At 45.2% G+C, this 18,397-nt stretch overlaps 2 protein-coding genes and 1 pseudogene across 2 annotated transcripts; 1 reads left to right on the forward strand and 2 right to left on the reverse strand.

The window, feature by feature from the left end:
* Positions 1 to 5,730: 5,730 nt before the first annotated feature.
* LOC124684701 (desmethyl-deoxy-podophyllotoxin synthase-like) lies at positions 5,731 to 7,329 on the reverse strand. Its single transcript, XM_047218966.1, has 2 exons — positions 6,439 to 7,329; positions 5,731 to 6,357 (listed from the first exon to the last, which is right to left on the reverse strand). Exons 1-2 carry the CDS (start codon positions 7,327 to 7,329, stop codon positions 5,731 to 5,733), a joined length of 1,518 nt encoding a protein of 505 aa, XP_047074922.1.
* A 3,001-nt stretch (positions 7,330 to 10,330) lies between these two features.
* On the forward strand, positions 10,331 to 11,605 carry LOC124665820. The gene is made up of 2 exons (XM_047203192.1): positions 10,331 to 10,720; positions 10,817 to 11,605. The coding sequence occupies exons 1-2, from the start codon at positions 10,331 to 10,333 to the stop codon at positions 11,603 to 11,605; spliced, it is 1,179 nt and encodes a 392-aa protein (XP_047059148.1).
* Positions 11,606 to 12,108: 503 nt separating this feature from the next.
* On the reverse strand, positions 12,109 to 17,010 carry LOC124684702 (annotated as a pseudogene).
* Positions 17,011 to 18,397: the final 1,387 nt, after the last annotated feature.

The following is an 18,397-nucleotide window of genomic DNA, read 5'->3' on the forward strand; positions in this document are numbered from 1 at the left end:
CTTTATTTCATCCTTTATGCTCAATGGTTTCTTCTTAGTTCATTTGTTGAACTTTGTTCAATAAATCTTTTGTGATTTGCGTCTTTGATATAATTTGGACAACAAATTTGTTTGGTCACACCTTTATGCCTTATTCAATTCATTTGGTGTTTTGTCCAAAGTATATCTTTCTTGGATCTTTAAAAGTCTTTGTGCGTGCTTATATATGTAACTTATTTATATTTATAGCATGCTTTCTTTCTTCGATCCATTATATAGGGTATACTCCATCAAATCCTAAACGGCTAAGATGTGCATGAAATTCAAATTTCATCTATAAATATGCACATATTGATATGGAGTGTATCCTATGTATTGTGGTTAGTCTAACCATTTTGGACCCAATAAGTTTGGGGATCAAGATGTACTTGAATGTTGTTTTAGGTACATTGGAGATGCAATGGAGGCTTGTCTCATCTATAAGGAAGGTGTTGTCACCATATGAGAATTGGAGTCAAGCTAGGATGATCGATGAACTCTTATCTACTACATCAAGCCATTGCTATCTCGGTAACAAGTATCCTATTCATGCATTCTCATATAGCATCCAACCTCTTGTAGGTTGTATCTTGGCATGAAATTATTTATTTCAAAAAAAATATTGCGGTTCTTGAAAAACCCTTTTAAAATAAAACTTCTTATTGAACATTTGAGTAATTTGAGAAGATGCATATGATAGGTTATATATATATCATATTTTATGATTCACCTATCACAAATATGCCCTCTAGCAATTTATTGCATATCAATTCCTCAAAGAGCTCTTGTGTGCAATATTGATGAATTTGTGAAATAAATCCGTATTTGTGATACTTGTTGCCTTTCTCAAAACATTTCAACTAGCCTTACTTCCCTTATTGTTAGTTGTGATGTTTTTTGAGATTTTATTTGGTTGAAGTTCATTCATATACCATAAGTGAAAATTGGAAGCCATAGGCTATATATGCTTTTTAAGCTAACATTCTTGGTATATTTCATGACTTCATCTTGGATATCTTTGTCTTATTTATTTTGTTAACCTCTTGTGTGTGCATGTTTCTTTATGGATCACTATGTCCACTTTAGAAACTTATATACATAAGAGCGTTAATCCATCATCTTGATATCCTTGTTCTTTGCCAACCATCTTTTACTCTTTTGTTTTTAGTGGTGTTGGTAAAGAAGATTTATGAGTGCTTGGTCTCCTTGTTTTTCTTCATGCACTCATATCTCGTGATTGTTGGACTAAAGTTGTTCTTGATAAGCATATTCTCTTTATCTTAGTTGTGTTCTAAATGATATATATAGGGAGTGAGGATTCCATGTTTGTGCATATTGTATTCAAATACAAACATTATAAATTGTGCACGAACCTTGGGGAGCTTTCTTATTTTTATTTAGAGCACTATATCTCTCTTATCATGATATCCTTGTTTGTCCAATTGGATCTTTGATTGCTTGCTTTATTTGTTGAAGTTCACCTCACCATGTTATCTTTATGCAATCTTTGATCCTCAATATAGTTTGATTTCCTTCAATTATTCATCATTGGATATGTGCACTTGATTCCACTCAAATTATGAGAAGTGCACACTTTGGGGAGGAACTCACATTATATTGGCCTTCTAAATTTTTCACCCATTTTGACAATCGATGCCAATGGGGGAGAAGTTTAGAGGGTTTAAGGGAATGGTTTTATACTTAAGCTTGGTTTGTGCTTAAGTGTTTTGCCTCTCATGCATTCCATATTTATATGTCTTGCATGGTTGTATATATATATATAGTGGAAACTATCCCAAAGGTTAATCTTGACAATGTATGCAATGAATTCATGTTCATCACACGTGCATACATTGTGGGGGAGTTTTCTCTATATATATTGGTTCTACTCACATCCATTGCATTTGTTGTAGTTGTGTGAGTAGAGCCGGTTTTGATATGGGCTAGTAGCTTTGTGTTACTTGACCATATCAAATACAACCTCTTGTATACAACTTATTCTCGGATAAGTTGCGTACTTGTCACTAATATTCATTATATAAACCATCTTATTGTGGTTGTCATCAATTACCAAAATGGGGGAGATTGTAAGGGTACATTGCCCCTATGTGTGGTTTTGGTAATTAATGACAACCCCTATGGACTAATGTTTTAATTGAGTTTATATGAAGGAGTATTCCATAGGTACTACTTGCTCTCCATGTGTTGGATTCAAGTATGGATGCCATGAAGATAAAGATATACCTTGTGTATTGGCATCAAGATCATCGGTATGAAGATATATATGTGATATGATCAAGAAGAAGAAATGAAGATGGAGTTCTTATGTGGAACTCAATATTAGCCATGCTCTATCTTAAGTGAGTATGAGAAGATACAAGGTTGAGTTGGGCAAGTTCAAGACGAGCGTCTCAAGTGAATCACATACTTGAAGCTTGCCGTCCATTTGATGATAATGGACTTGTGAAGATGTGCATCAATGGAGCTTTCCCATCATAGTGTATGGGGGAGCATTTGTGAGTCGTCACGAAGCAACATTGGTCAAGAGAGGCATTCGGCTTGAGTGAAGCTTGAAGAGTTATCATCAAGATCAAGCGGGATGCGCAAGGCAAAGGTATGGCCTTGCTAGGTTTTCCTTTTACCGGTCTCAAGGTGGATGTTGGGAGACCGGATTATAGGATAGATAGCCGCACTATTAAGAGGGGCTTTCGGTTGGTTAACTTGATCACATCGTCTTAGGGAGCTCAATCCTTGCATGCGTTGCATATTCTTATTGCTTCTTGGTATTTCTCGATGTGAGGTTCTTGAGCTTGTTGTTAGCTTTACAACAAGCCCAAGTTCATCGAAAACGGAGTTCGCATGCATCTCTATTGCGTTTTCGAGGTTGGGTGATTTTACCGGTTATTCATGATATAAGGTTCTACCTTTTATACTCATGATAAAATCCCCTCCTACATATTCTTGGGTTTTCACTTTCTATAAGATAGCATTCGTTGTTATCTTCCAAACAAAATTGGTTTCATGCGATTCGGAGTTCGGGAGCATTTGTTATTAAAGAAAAAGGGAAAAAGGAAAAAGAGAAAAGAAGAAAAAGAAATGAAGAAAAAAGGGAAAATGGACCGGCCGACCGACCGGCCTGACCGGCCCGGCCGCCGGCCTGCCCGGTCCGCGCCGGGTCTGGGGCTGGTGCCTTCCGGGCCAAATCCAGGGGCATTGGGCCCGTAACCGGCTGCAGGCCCGGTCCGCCGACCGGCCTGCCCGGCGCCCTCCCCGGCCCGGCCGGAACCCACTCCGGGCCGCCTTCCCGCCGCCCAGCCCACGCGGCGCCTCCCCCGCGCCGGCTGCCTCCGCGCCGCCCACGCGGCATTGGGCCGCCTGCCCGCCCGCGCGCCGCTGCCCCTGCTGGGCCGCTCGCCCCGCGCGCCCCGGCTGGGCCTTTGGCGCGCCGGCGGCCCACCTCCCCAGGCGCTGCCTTGCCTATCCGCCGCCCAGAGCAGCACAGGCCCCGCCCGGCTGCTGGGCCGGTCGGACCGGCTGGGCCGCCGGCTGCCTCAGCGCCATTTCCGGTCAGCCGGCCTGGCAGCCGGCTGGGGCGTTTTTCTGGCCCGTTTTTCTGCCCGATTTTCTGTCTTTTTCCCCCAACAGCTATTTTTCCCCTTTAGCTATAAATAGGCTTCTTCCACCTTGAGCCAAGTAAGTTCTTCCCATTCTCTCTCCTCCATTGCTACCATTTGAAGAACTTGCTCTTCCCCTTGAATCCTCCAACCATTCTTGCTCATATTTGAGGATTTGAGAGAGGGGATCTAGATCTACGCTTCCACCAAACCGTTTCTTCTCTAAGTGAGGGAATCTCTTGGGATCTAGATCTTGGAGTCTTTGGTTGACTTTCCCCCTTGTTCTTCCTCTCCAATCTCATCCTAGCATTCGTTGCTTTGGTGGGATTTGAGTGTGAAGGACTTGAACACCTCCGGTGTTCTTGTTTTGCATCATTGCATAGTGTTGAGCTCTCCACCACGATTTGTTCGAGTGAGAGACCGTGAGCTTGTTACTCTTGGAGGGTGACCTCCTAGTTGGCTTGGTGATTGGTGCTCCGGTGATCTCTTCAAGAAGATTGTGAAGAGGCCCGGGCTTCTCCTTCGTGGAGCTTGTGAAGTGGTTGTGGAGCTTGCCATCTCCGGAGCGGAGGAAAAGCTAACCATAAGGAAAGGGTCATTATCCTTCGTGGGTGTGGTTCGGAGAATAGGGTGAGCCTTCATGGCGCGGGGAATCCTTCGTGGGACCTCCACTCCTCCAAACGTGACGTACCTTGTTGCAAAGCAAGGGAACACGGGAATACATCCTCGTCTCCGCGTGCCTCGGTTATTTCTATACCCGAGCTCTCTTTCCTTGTGATAGCCATCGTGCTTGAAGTACATATATCTTGCTATCACTTGTGCTACATATATCTTGTGCCTATCTTGCTTAGCTCTAGTTGCTATTGTTACACTTAGTTGAGCTTAGCATATTTAGGGTTTGTGCTTGTTAACTAAACGATAGTTTAGTTCCGCATTCATACAAGACAAATCCGCAAGAGTTTGTAATTGCCTATTCACCCCCCCCCTCTAGGCGACATCTCGATCTTTCACTCCTCCTCCGCCATTGCTGCAAAAACCCTAGAAAATAGCACAATGTGAGATTCGTGGGAGGAGGCGGCGCTAGAGGCGGCCGTAGAAGTCGTGGAGGTGGACCCGCAGCTCGCAGAGTATGAGACGTGAGAAGAGGCGACGCTAGCGGCGACCGTAGATGCCTACGACGCGGGCGAGCGCTAGCGCCAGGAGACGGAGCGGCGGGAGCGGGCGGAGGCGGAGGAGGCGGAGCGGCGGCTGCGGGTGACAGAGGAGGCGCGACGGCGGCGGGTGGCGCGGCAGCAAGAGGAGGCGGAGCGGCTGGAGTTCCTGGAGGCGCGGCGGCGGGAGGAGCTGACCCAGCGCCGGTAACGCCATTAGAGGGGGTGGGAGGAGCTTGCGCTGCGGCGGTTGCAGATTCAGGAGGAAGTCTGCGAGTGGCGGCGTTTGGCGGAGCTGCAGCTCCGCCTACAGAGGCAGGAGTTGGATCACCGTCGGTGGCGGGAGGACCTGGAGCGGCAGCTGCGTCAGGAGGCGTTGGACGCGGATAGAGCCGCCTACAAGACGTTCGTGGCGGAGAGAGCAGGGGATCATCGACGGAGGATCACCGTAGAGAGCAGGGGAGAGACCACCGGAGAGAGCTACGGGCGATCATGTGAATCGGGTTTTATATGTCATCCGGGGTTGAGGAGTGAATAATGTTTTCATCGGATTTGTCCGAAAATATTATTCATTCCTCGATCCTGAATGACATTAAAATGAAACTTTAAGTAGTTTCTGTAAAAAAAATTCTATCGAGACCGCCGTTTTGAGGGCGCAGGTGTGGAAACAGCTCCCCCAAATAGAGGACGTTGTGCCGGCGCTCCTGCCGACGCCTATTTGGGGGGCTACCGGTGGAGATGCTCTAAGCACTCGTCGTCATAGAATTATGTATTCCCTCGTGAATGGGGAGCCGAACTGTTTGAAGAGTCTGAACAAATCCAATTTACACCAAGCTGAGCCACACAAACATTTACAGGAGTTAACTGACACCAACACATCAAGCTGAGACGATGCATATCTTGTGAAGCAACAATGTCGTATCAGCAGCATTCAGCGCCCATTGAAGTCAAGGAAGAGGCACGCACAGGGCGGGGCGCAGGAGGAGGTTGGCCTTCCGGCGAGCCGTGATGCCGAACGCCTCGGTCATGTCCAACTCCTCTGCCGAGCCGGATACGACGTCCCACCGGAAGTGGAGCAGCAGGCTGGCAAGCGGGAGCTCCACGTTGGCCAGGCCGAACGCGATTCCAGGGCACATCCTCCGGCCGGCGCCGAACGGCAGGAGCTCCAAGTCGGCGCCCCTGAAGTCCCTCGCCGCCGCCGAGCCCTCGAACCGCTCCGGCCTGAACTCCTCCGGCGCGTCGGGCCAGTATCGCTCGTCGCGCCCCAGCGTCCAGGCGTTGACCAGCACCTGCGTGCCACGGGGCACGTCGTAGCCCAGCACCTGGCACGCCTCGCGGCACTCGCGCGGGAGGAGGAGCGGCAACGGCGGGTGCAGCCGGAGCGTCTCGCGGATGACGAGGCCCAGGTACGGCAGCTGCTCCCCGATCGCCTGCTCGACCACTGTGCCTCCGGCTTCGAAGGCTCGCCGCACCTCCGCCGTGGCCTTCTTCATGACCCTTGGGTTCTTGATCAGCTCCGCCACAGCCCACTCCAGCGCCGTCGAAGATGTCTCCATTCCGGCGTTGAAGATGTCCTGCATGCGCATCCATCAAAAACTCAGCTGCTAGTAGTTGCTCTCCCTTAATACAAGGCACAAGGGAGACAGGGTGCTCACGAAGATGACGGCTTTAACGGCGACCATGTCGAGCCCACCGTCATCTTTATGTATTTTCAGCAGCACGTCGAGCAGGTCCTGAGCTTCTCCGTCGCCCTTCCTCTCCAGCAGGTGCTCCTGGATGATGCCGTCGATGACACCGAACATGGTGTCTTGGACCTCCTGGGTGCGCCGCACGGCGCCGCCGAACAGCCGGCCGACGAGCCACGACGACGGCCACAGGTCGGTCGGGTTGAGCCCCGCCGCGAGCTCGACCACGTGGTCCACCTCCCGGAGTAGCACGTCGCGGTCCTTGCACCTGTCGCCCACCACTGCGCGGACCGTGATGTCGGCCATGAGCGCGGTCAGCCGCGCGCGCATCTCCACGGGGCGCCCGTCGGCGGCGGCCGCCGCGACGGCGTGCAGCATGGCGGCGACCTCCTCCTCGCGGATGGCGCGGAAGGAAAGGACGCGGCGCACCGAGAGGAGCTCCGTGACGGCGATCTTGCGGAGCTGGCGCCAGTACTCCCCGTACGGTGCGAAGACGATGTCCCGGCCGTCGCTGGTCAGCACGCGCAGGGTGGGGCTCGTCAGAGGCCGCGTGGCGAACGTCGTGTCCAGGGACTTCATCACCTCGCGGGCCGCCTCCCGTGACGATACCACCAGCGTCGGCACCTCGCCTAGCCGGAGCAGCATGACCGGCCCGTGGCGCAGGGCCAGGTCACGCAGAGCGCGGTGGAGGAGCTTCTTCCCGACGAGGTGGTGTAAGCTGCCAATGACAGGCAGCTGCAATGGCCCCGGCGGCAGCCGCAGACCATGCGCCGCCGAACGCCTGCACCTGGCAAACACAAGGAGCAACGACACCAGAGCAAAGCCGACGGGGACACAGTAGAAGTGAAAGGTATCTTCCATTTTTTGTTGCGCTTCCAACCGGGGTCGATGCCGCTCAAGATAGGATATAGGATAGGATGCGAGATTAAACAACTTTATGATGCCCAAATTATTGGAACTGTATGGATGAACCTTTCTTTCTTGAGTTTTTTATGCAATTACATTTCTTGTTCGAGTAAGTGATCAGGCCACGCAACATTTTAAAACAATCGTGCAAGCCACACATATTAGATTAGCGACGACTTCGTTAGTTTCTTACAACATTAAAAAAAGTCAAAGCACGGTTCGATCTGTTATGACTACCATTTTTAACCTTTTTTCATCAACAGGAAAAGAAGATATACCAGTACACTTTCCTGTGAGGTGTATTGATGGGTCTTTTGTTTGTAAGATAATGAAATACTCATATATGTGGTGAAGACTACTTGCCAATCTTTTTTTTTTGTTTTTCCTATTTCCAAATTTTTGAAATAATGGGCTAGTTCCTTGAGCCATGTAGTATTTCAAATTTTACTATAGATCTCAAAGATCATGTATAGTGGCAGAGCCAGGAAATCAACCTTGTGTAATCATTGCCTTACAAAAAAAATGAGGTTTTAAAATTAATTTTAAAACCGTTCGAATATTTGGATTCATATTGAAGAGATCAACAATACAATACCAATATTGAATATATGTTGACAGTATTTAAAAATTGACTTTTGAAACCCGATGAACTTTGAAAAACTTAACGAAAATCTAGCGAAAAATATATTTTTAAACAGCTTATTTCGATGTGCATCATCATGTTTGAATTAGTTTCATTAGGTTTCAACCTAGATCATGAGGTTTCATTAGGTTTAAACCTAGATCATGAGGTAGTATGGTTCCGAATTCTGTTGTGTTTATGGAAAATTATAGACATAGTGATACTGAGTGTATTTTGATAAATTTAATTTTTTTAAGGTTTGGCACTTGGTGAAACTTGCTAGAATTTTATGAAATCAGGTTTATTCTGAGGTCTGAGACTCAGCGAAACTTGATGGAAATTCTTGTCTTTCATTAGGTTTCATAGAGTTTCATCATGTTTTAAAATTTAAAATTTTAAACATGTCAAATTATATTTAAAATTGGTATTGTTTCAAAGTTATTTTCATTTGGAACACAAATATGCACTTGAAATATAAAATGGACATTTAATTTAAAAGATAGGATATATACAAATTTTAGGGTCTAATGAAAGAGCATGGGAGAAGAGATAAAGCTAGGTGGTGGCAGAGTGAATAAGAAAGATCCTTGGATGTGTGTCAGACAATGTCACCGGCTCTCAATAGGGGAGAGATAGAGAGAGAGATCCCGAATCTATTTGCAGATGAACGGTTGCTACGTGCACGTGATATCCCGTGCAGGCTACAAGTGCATTTCTCGAGAGAGTGAAATCCCGAATCGATTTGCAGATGAACGAATCTCGAGCGAGCGCGCCTTTAGAGGACAGGTTACCCCGGCGTGTGTCAAGTATAGCATTCTTCAGATTCATATCTATTCATCAACCGATGAATAAATCATTTGAGTTGTATATGATTTGATAGATCTCTGTAACGGTGCCCGCTGGTGTGATAAAAGTGAAATTTATTTGTTCGATTATATAATTACGCACCAACCGGTGAAATGGATATGCATCAATTGAACTTTCATACACAAGTACTTCTACCGGAAAAAAAATCAACAGAGAGAAAACTCGAAGCGATAACAAACAAGGGAGTACTCACTCCGGTCCATATTACTTCGAATATTCTAGATAAAGTTTAGTCAAAGTCAAACTATGTAATCTTTAACCAATTATTAATGATAAAATTACTAATATATAAATAGTTAAATGTAAGAAGTCGTTTGGTATCCATCATTTGGGCCTGAAATCCTGGAATTGATTTTTGAATTCCATAGGTGAGTTGTTTTGTTGCCACAGAATTGGGCCGTCATTTCATTTAGGAAATCCAGCAAAATAACTCCATGGGTAAACACGATTCCAAGCTGAGATCTGTCATTTGCGTTTCTCTATGGAAGCCATTTACAAATTCAATATTAAATTCTGATGTCATTTGCAATTCCTGTGGCAACCAAACAAGTGTCCATTTCTGGAATTACAATGTAATGCTACAAACGAAATGAAGGCCTGGCTTCCAAACGACTTCTAAATGGTTTGTTATTACATTGTATTGATCATTTTATTTTATTTTCTAAACAATAATATATGTTTACATATAACTGGAGTAAGAATCCCTCAAGTCACCTAGTTTCAAGCGGCATGTGAGCGGTGGCCAACGGCACCGAAGGTCGCCCTTTGAACTCTTGAGAAAATCTTGTCATCTTTCAGTAGAGTTAGAACTTAGGACACATGGCTCGTTGGGCAGTTAAATAATCGTAGAGTACTTTAATTTTAAAAGTGCCCGAGAAAAGAGAATCCTAGATACTATATTAACTTACTAGATTTTAATTAATTTCCTCGTACATGATGCACAAGCACACGGCAAGTGCTAATTCATTGTGTGTACGTACATAGTGAATGTATATATGCATGCTGACATTGGGATGGATCCACCGATACATCTGAGCGACCGATCGATCGAATGTAAAACAGTTGCGCATGTAGTGTGCTGCCGTTCCCCCGATCAAGTACGTCAACGAGCCCCGCAACACGAGTACCGGCCGCAAAAAGACGACGCGTCTTTTGTTTCTCCATACAGCCTGCTGCATGCCCAAATTGCTTGCCCATTACTTACCCAAAGCACGTCTCGGTGGCCAATCGATCGAGTCCGACTCTCAACCCGGCTAGCTGGCTGTGTCAGCAACTTGAACTGGGAATCGATTTGGAGTCCGACTGTGTAAGCAGTTCACTCTCACACGACGATATAGGCACAACACCCATGCATGCATGAATCCCACCCTGTGATAGCAATTAGCAAACGCACCAAACCCTAGCCATCTCCCTCTCTAGGTACCACACGAGCGCAGGAGAAGACAAGGGGATCCATCGGGCACGCGTATGGCGGAGAGGCCCGTCGCGCCGGTGCGCTCCATGGACGACGGCTTCTGGCTGGAAAGGGACCACCACGACGACTCCGCCGCCGCCTCCGACGACGCCATCGTCTCTGCTTTCCTCGTGTGCGACGGTGACCTTCAGGCAATACGGGACCTGCTGATGGGGTACCAGGACCAGCACGGACAAGATCAGCATGCGCTTCTTCTTCACGACGACCATCACGACGACTCCGCCGCCGCCGCCGCCGACGCGGTCGTCTCTACTTACGTCGTCAGCGACGATGACGTTCAGGCAATACATGACCTGCTGATGGGGTACCAGGACCAGCTCGGAGAGGATCAACAGGCGCTTCTTCTTCACGGCGACCATGGACATGGAGACGACGCGCAGATGGTCACCCACCGGGAGGACAGCGATGATGATGATGATGATGATGATTCGGAGGAGGAAGAGGAAAGCGACGGCGAGTTTGAAGCGCTCTCGTTACAGATGCTACACCCCACGAGGCACATCCCGCGGTTTCTTGGAGGTTCGGCCCCGCACTTCGTCGCCGCAGGGATGACGGCCGGCTTCATGCGGGTCGCCGCCGCGGACGCTCCGCATCAAGAACAAGAAGGAGGAGGAGAGAGGCACATCCTGGTGCACTACCGCTACACCCGCTTCTCGGCCGCATCGTCGTCGGACGGCAGCATGGAAGCGCGCGGCAGCACGAGAGAGCATCAGCTCCGGTTCATCACCGCCGCCGGCCACGGGGCCAGGTCGCTGGACTGGGCCGGCGCCTCGCTGGCGCACCTCATATACCCTGACGGCTGCAGCAAGCGGCTCCGAGAGCTATGGACGAGCCTGGCGTCTCAGGTGAGCCTCCCGCCGGGCGCCGTGCGCATCGAGGTGTTCGTCGACGTCGGCATCCTCCGGCGGGCCAACAGCACGGACAGCATGGACCACATGCGCGCCGCCCTGGAGGACATGATGGAGAAGCCGTGGCCCACCCGCTTCACCGGCATGGAGCTCAACCTGCCGGAACCGGTGCGGTGCGGCCACGACGACAACGACACGGATGGCGGACAGAGGCCGGCGAAGCGAAGGAGGGTGGTGGCCACCGAGGACGAGGAGAGCTGCAGCGTCTGCTACGAGCTTCTCAAGGGCGACGACCTCGCGGCGTGGCCGGGATGCGGCAAGCCCCACGTCCTCCATGGCGCGTGCATGCAGGCCGTCCTCGAGAGCAACCCGCTGTGCCCCATGTGCAGGCGCGATCTCTACATCAAGCCCAAATTCTAAGTTCGACCAGTTGTGCAAATGTAACTTGTGTATGAAACTAGCTATTCTTCAGATATTATTTGTTTGCTGAAGCATAGCTTTCTTCACAGACTGATGAATTCAGCTGTATTTGATTTGAACAATGTTCTGTAACAGCGCCCTCGGGCTTAATGGAATGGAAATCTGTTTGTTCAATTATGCGTGGTGAGTTTGAAAAGGAGGAATCAATCAATAGGTTGTACTTACTATGCAACTAGCTATTCTTCATAAATTATTTGCTGCTGAAGTATATAGCGTTCGTTTAAAAGGATAGATTGTATATGAAGTATGAACAAAGGAATCAATCAATAGATTGTACTATGCAACTAGCCATTCTTTATAAATTATTTGCTGCTGGTATATAGCGTTTGTTCAGATTAATGGTTGATCAGGTGTATTTGATTCAACAATGCTATGTAACAGCTCCCTCGGGCTTAATGGAATGGAAATGTTTATTTTTCAACTACTTTTGGGGTGAAACGATATACATCAATCGAACTTTTCATTGACATGTAGTTCTAGGTGGAGAAAAAAATTCTACACAGATCCCCCGGAAGTGGTAACAAATAATTATGTATAAAATTTACAATCAGGGCCTTAAAGGATACATTGTAGTATAACCAAAGGAATTAATTAAGCTATGCACAATCGCCTGTAGTCTATAATATAAGCTCTACACATCCAATGGGTGAGAGGGTTTTCCCACAGGTCATAGTGTGGGAAGGTCGCCTGAGGGAGTCCAGTTCGTGTCTGGTGAGTGATCATCACATCCTCCACAAAGGTTGCCCATGGCATGTATAGGGGTCGCCGAAGAACTTCGACATGATCCCCTTGTCTGGCTTGATAGACTTCAGCCTATGGCGCCCCATGTACTGGCGGAAGCCGACAATCAACTTGGCGAAATTGCCGCCATGGGTCATGATAAACACGTCCGACTTCAGGCAAACCAGAAAGTCAAATGCAGCAAGGCTGGTTACATGCTTCTTGAAATGCTCTATTTCCTACTTGCTTGCAAGATCTACTTTGGTCACCTGCAATCAACAATGAAGAAATAGATCAGTTGTCTCTTGAAAGAGTACACCTGCCTCTGGCACAACTACAAGTAAATTATCTCAGCCATTCTTCTTGTTTTCCATTCTGAATTGGTAGTTTGCACTATATCCATATGAAGGCAACAAACATGATTTGCGGTAAAGCACGTACCAAATTGGGGAACATATTACTCAGTGGCGTCATTCTATTGTTTCCACCATAAACTTGCCCTGATGCAACATATATCCGAGTCTCCTCTGTATACCCCATAGCACGCAGAATAAAACCTATTTCTTCAGGCTCAGGCGGACAGCAACCTTCTTTTCTCTTTTCCAGTGCTAAAGGGCAGGCCACAAGTGAGATCCATTCTGCATGCAAGAGACGGAAGTATATTTAAGCATTGTACTCTGTGACCTTATTACTCATCAGGCTCATATCATTATCTGATTTCTAGATAAGCGGACAATTCACATTAGAACATCACCTTGAAGCATCTTGGCCATTGTTTCTGTCTATATTCAGCCATCATTGCTTTCTCCTCTCTGGTTCCAACAAAATCACAAAATAATAGACCCACCATCCCTTTCTCGAATCGAAGATGAAGAGCCCTTCAAAAGCAAGAATAATCGAGTGTGAGATATGTAAAAATTTGCCAACTTCAAGCAGCTTAATCTGAAAACAGTTAGCTAAGCTTACATGTACGGATTTACATTGCCAGTTCGATTCCTCATCCTCGTTGCCAGCTCTGCAATTTCTTCAATGCCAGGTAGAAACTTTAAGGCGTGATAATTAACTCTACATCTGAGCCGGTTAATCCTCATTACACTATAGCTATAAGTCACAACGATGTAAATGACCAAACAAGCTATAAATTCTGTGAAACTTGACCATGGAAGACTCTAATGTGAGGGCAGGGCTATAAAATTATTTACAGATCTCAAAATATATGAACAGAAGAGAACCATGAAAATATCAAAATGCTAATAACACTTACCCCAACCTATCAACAAATTGGCTTGATAGACATTATCTTTTTCTCTTTGATCCTTGGAAGCACATTGTCAACATAAAACTGTGTTGATGCATATTTTGGGATATTTTTTACAGTGCGCCTATTAAAATCAGCATAAATAATAAGTAAAGTAACAGTTAATTATATAATATGTTTGCGCTGCATGTAAGTAGAATAACATTTGCAACAAGCAGAAACACATATATTTTACCTGACACAACAAAACACATTAATGTAACCAGGCGTACAGATTGGCACCATTTTGCACCGGTCAGCATTACTCATATTTGCATAACATTCATAGGTAGTGGTTCAGAAATGAACAAAGTTCCGACCACTAGGAAAGATCTTACCCAGTGGACAGACGGAATAAATAGGTTAAATGTTTCTTCAGATGATAAATGGATTAAATGTTGATATCAGTTCGCAAGTGGAAGAAACTATATGTATCAGCCAGCAAACTATAATGCCATAAAACTCACAAGTGACAACCAATCATTAATAACGCACATGGCAGCTGCTACTGTACTTTGAACTGCTATAATAAACTGAGATAACAGTATCAACCAGTTTAGCAACATAATCTAGTCATTAATACAGATGCCTATTGCAGATGAAGAAATGATAGGAAACAAAGAGAACTTAGGAGAAGCAGAAACCATTGCAATGCCCCAGCAATACGATTTTCTCGCACACGCAAAACTCTCATCTTCCAATATGGTGATAATTTGAATTGGACAAAAAGAAGTTTGCAAATTTCATAACTTTAAGACCCCACCTTACTAAACAAAAGGAATGCCACGAGTACCTGCAAAACGCCGGCGGAAGGATAACCCATGGAAGAAATCCAGCAGAGTTTCCCCTATACCGGAGGCCATCGACAACAGGCAGTTGAATGATATTAATAGAATAGGAACCACCAAATTTATAAACAAACCAACGGCCTCACGGGACCAACTAACAACTCAAACCACTCGACAAATGAGCACTAGAGACTCCACGTTAGGTTACCACACACAACGAATGAAAAATCCACCAAGGACTAGTTAAGTTAATTGAAGGTTCACGAGAATGAATGAGCTGTGAAGTGAGTGGAACAAGTTCTACTCCCATGATCCCCATATGCATATGCAGCTATCCATCTGAAACCTAAAAGCAACAACATTGAAAACATGAGTTCAAAGAACTCCGAAAGTAGCAAGTACAAGAAGGGATAGCAAGCAAGCATAATGCCACATACAAATTGGAGAATAATTATTCGCATGTTATGCTCCACTTACCATATTTTCACTAAATATTGCCAGGCTGTCTAGTCAATGTGGTACTAAGGTCATGTTATCCAAGAAGCATTAAGTCACTATGGATAAAAGAATCACGAGCCTTCATCCACCCATTGGATCTGGGGTGTCCAAAGTCACCATGTACTAGTGAATTGAAACCTATAGTTCCATGTAGCCGATGGATAGCGAACCACTCATGAAGTATCACCCACGAAAACCAACATGGCCAAGACCCAGATAAGCCAAACTTCATGGCATCTAACCCTGAGTAGGTATGGAGATGCATGATAAGAAAATAAAGAAGATAACTAAGGCAAAAAAAACTAGGCTATAAGCTTTTGTTGATAGGCCCAGGAGGGGCAACGTCCCATACTCTCACAAAGCGAGGATCACTTCTTGGAATGGGAGCAGCAAAGTGAGAATCGCTTCTTGGGATTGGAGGAGCAATGTGAGGATCGCTCCTTGGAATGGGAGGACAAATGTGAGGATCGCTCCTTGGAATGGGGGGATTCACCTGCGATGGATTTCTTTAAGAAGAAGATCAAGGAAAGCCAAACCCTATCATATACCATAAGTACCATGGTGCATCAAAATATGCACAAGGGCGAAATATGGCTTCCTGAAACTGCGACATAAGTTGAAGCATGACATGGAGCTAGGTGATCTACATCATTTGTCCCCAAAAATTATATATGTAACCATCAATAGTTTACCCATGTCTACTGAAACAGAGGGGCAGGCCACACGGACATGTGTTCTAAGGTGCATCAATGCATCATTCATTATTAGTAGTCCAAAGGAATAAGATAAATATAGATGGTTTGTCCATGAGATCTGAACTTAATTGTTACCATTAGAGAGTAACAAATTCTACGGAAGATAGTATGTAACAGTAAAACAATTAGTTTGTGATGGGAAATCACACAATGCCCACCATCCCAACATGTACTTGCCTTTACCCATGATGAAGTAGTTGAATGGAGCCAACCCTTCATACCTATAGGCAAGCATGGACATAGAAGTCTCAATACATACCATGCACCACCATACAAGAAACATACAAGTCTCAAGCACTAGACCCAATCATCGTATCGAAACACGGTGCTGGAGGAAGGGGATATGTATGGGACTTATCCATCCCAGGTTTTATTTATTTATTTAGCCTATTTTCGAAAATAAAGAAAACAATCATCACTCTTGGAATAGATAAGGCTATGAAAGATGCATCGAGACTCCGATTTGAGTAAATGAGTAGTCAATTTCAACTAACTCGACGAGCCCGGCGCAGCCGTCAGCTCGTATGTTTGAGAGGACGTTTGATTTGAAAGCTCACATGAAGATGAGTATTAAAGGGGTTGGTGAAACCATGTAGTCAAATTCATGGTAGCACCTATGAATTGAATAAAAGAGTACCCCATGAATCGAAAGCATCGGAGAGAGGTGCCCTGGCAGCGGTCTCTGATTTGAAGTTCAAGAGGTAAGACTAAAATGGTCATCGGTGGAGATGACAAGAACCATTAGTGGATGGGAATACCCGGAGAAATTATGGGGTGTTACAATAACTATACAGCTAAACCAAGCAGCAGAAGTCATCTGGTTAGCTTGTTGTACATAGGCATATTGTCTAGGGAGTAATTATTCCCTCCCTAGCAAGGTTAACATCGATTCTAATATGAAACAAAATAGCGCTCCCAAAATAAATAGCATTCAAGCCTTTATCAAGTTTTTAAACCTGACAGCAGCTAAGACAGATGAAAAGGTGAAACGGAGCAACTAACTTTATATTGGTGAACAGCTCGTCTTTTTATGTGAACCAGTCAGGATAGCTCGAACAATGCGCACATCATACTTCAAATAATTTATAAAATGATCTACATCAAAGATATCTTCAAATTTCCTGAACAGAACATAAAGGTTGTCAAATATTGTAGATACAAACAGGTGTAAACAAGGAGTCGAATAAGAAAAAAATCCTACTCATCATTTCCGTTTGATCTTTCCATATTTGATCCTACTGGCAAAATAAGTGTAGCGTTCATTATCTTAGCAATTGCGACAGCATTACATATCTGCAAATTTATCATGTAGTGCAATTAACTAGTGAAGGTTCGATATAAGGTACTTAAAATATTTTCCATACATAAATAATCTGGCACAGGAAGTTAACAAATCTTCATAAGGCATTAATTTCCAATGAATTTTAAGCTTGGAAACAAAAATAATAATCATGCGTCATTAAACGAGAAGACTTCAGTAAATTGATAGTGTGAATAGGTTGAGATTTGATCACGCCTATAAACTTGTGTATCAAGGAATATCTCTACCAGATATACACTGCCGATTCTATTCTAGTTTTAACAGCCGCTATCGTGGCATGCCGCAGCTTGGCCATGGCGGGGTCGGTGCGAGGAGTGTCACGCCATCGGTGGTAGTGGAAGCCGGTTGGATCGTCAGAGTGGCGTGTTCGTTGGCCGAGACCAGGTTCTCTCTCGTTTCAAATGAAATCTCATCAAATTTTGAAGATTTCAGTACATACTAAAACATTTTTACTCGAAGATTTCGCCAAATCCATGTAAAAATTAGAATTGTCAAGTAAAGTGCATGCATTAGCTTTCGTGCGAAAAACTTATCAATGTCCAAAGCATTATCTGTTTGCAGATGGGATGGAACAGATCATACACAGCACACAGCGAAGCACATCTGGACGATAGTAACAATGGAGAACTAACTTGGGTTAAATTAACGTGGGAATTATACTATCCTTCAGCTCTGTCACCTGCTAGACCTAGAGAAATTTTATTTTGGTGGAGAGATTGTCTGAAAGTTTTGCCCACCTTTAAAAATCTTGTTGTCTGTAGTTTTGGCCTTTTGCACAAGGAAACTCCATTTTACTATGGAAGGATAAATGGACAGATGTACCTTTACAAGAGGCATGATCACATCTCCTTTCTTTTGCTAAGAATGATTCCATCTCTCTCAAGAAGGTCATTGCTGCTACTGATCTCTCTGATCTATTCTATTTACTTGTATCTAAGGAAGCTATGGTGCAGTTAAATCTAGTTCAGGCCATGTTGCAGGAATTAATGCCAACTAATGATTGAGATTCATGGACTATGCTACGTAGTGCTTCTGTTAAAGTTTCTCATGTTTATCAAGCTCTGATGGGAAATGTTGATGCTATACCTGCACTTAAATGGATGTGGGATGGTTGTTATCAGCAGAGACAAAAGGTGTTCTTTTGGCTGCTCGTTCATAATCGCCTCAACACCAGGATATGCTTCATGGAAATAATTTTGTGATGAATGATTATTCTTGTGCCATGTGTAATCAGCATCATCTTGAGACGAGAGATCATATGTTTTTTTTAGTGCTCCTTTGCTTTGTTGTGCTGGCTCATGGATTCCCCCTGCCTTGGGACAGTTTGATCTTCAAGATACATTATCTAGCCTT

Source organism: Lolium rigidum, chromosome 1 (genome assembly GCF_022539505.1).
Source record: "Lolium rigidum isolate FL_2022 chromosome 1, APGP_CSIRO_Lrig_0.1, whole genome shotgun sequence".
Taxonomy (NCBI): domain Eukaryota; kingdom Viridiplantae; phylum Streptophyta; class Magnoliopsida; order Poales; family Poaceae; genus Lolium; species Lolium rigidum.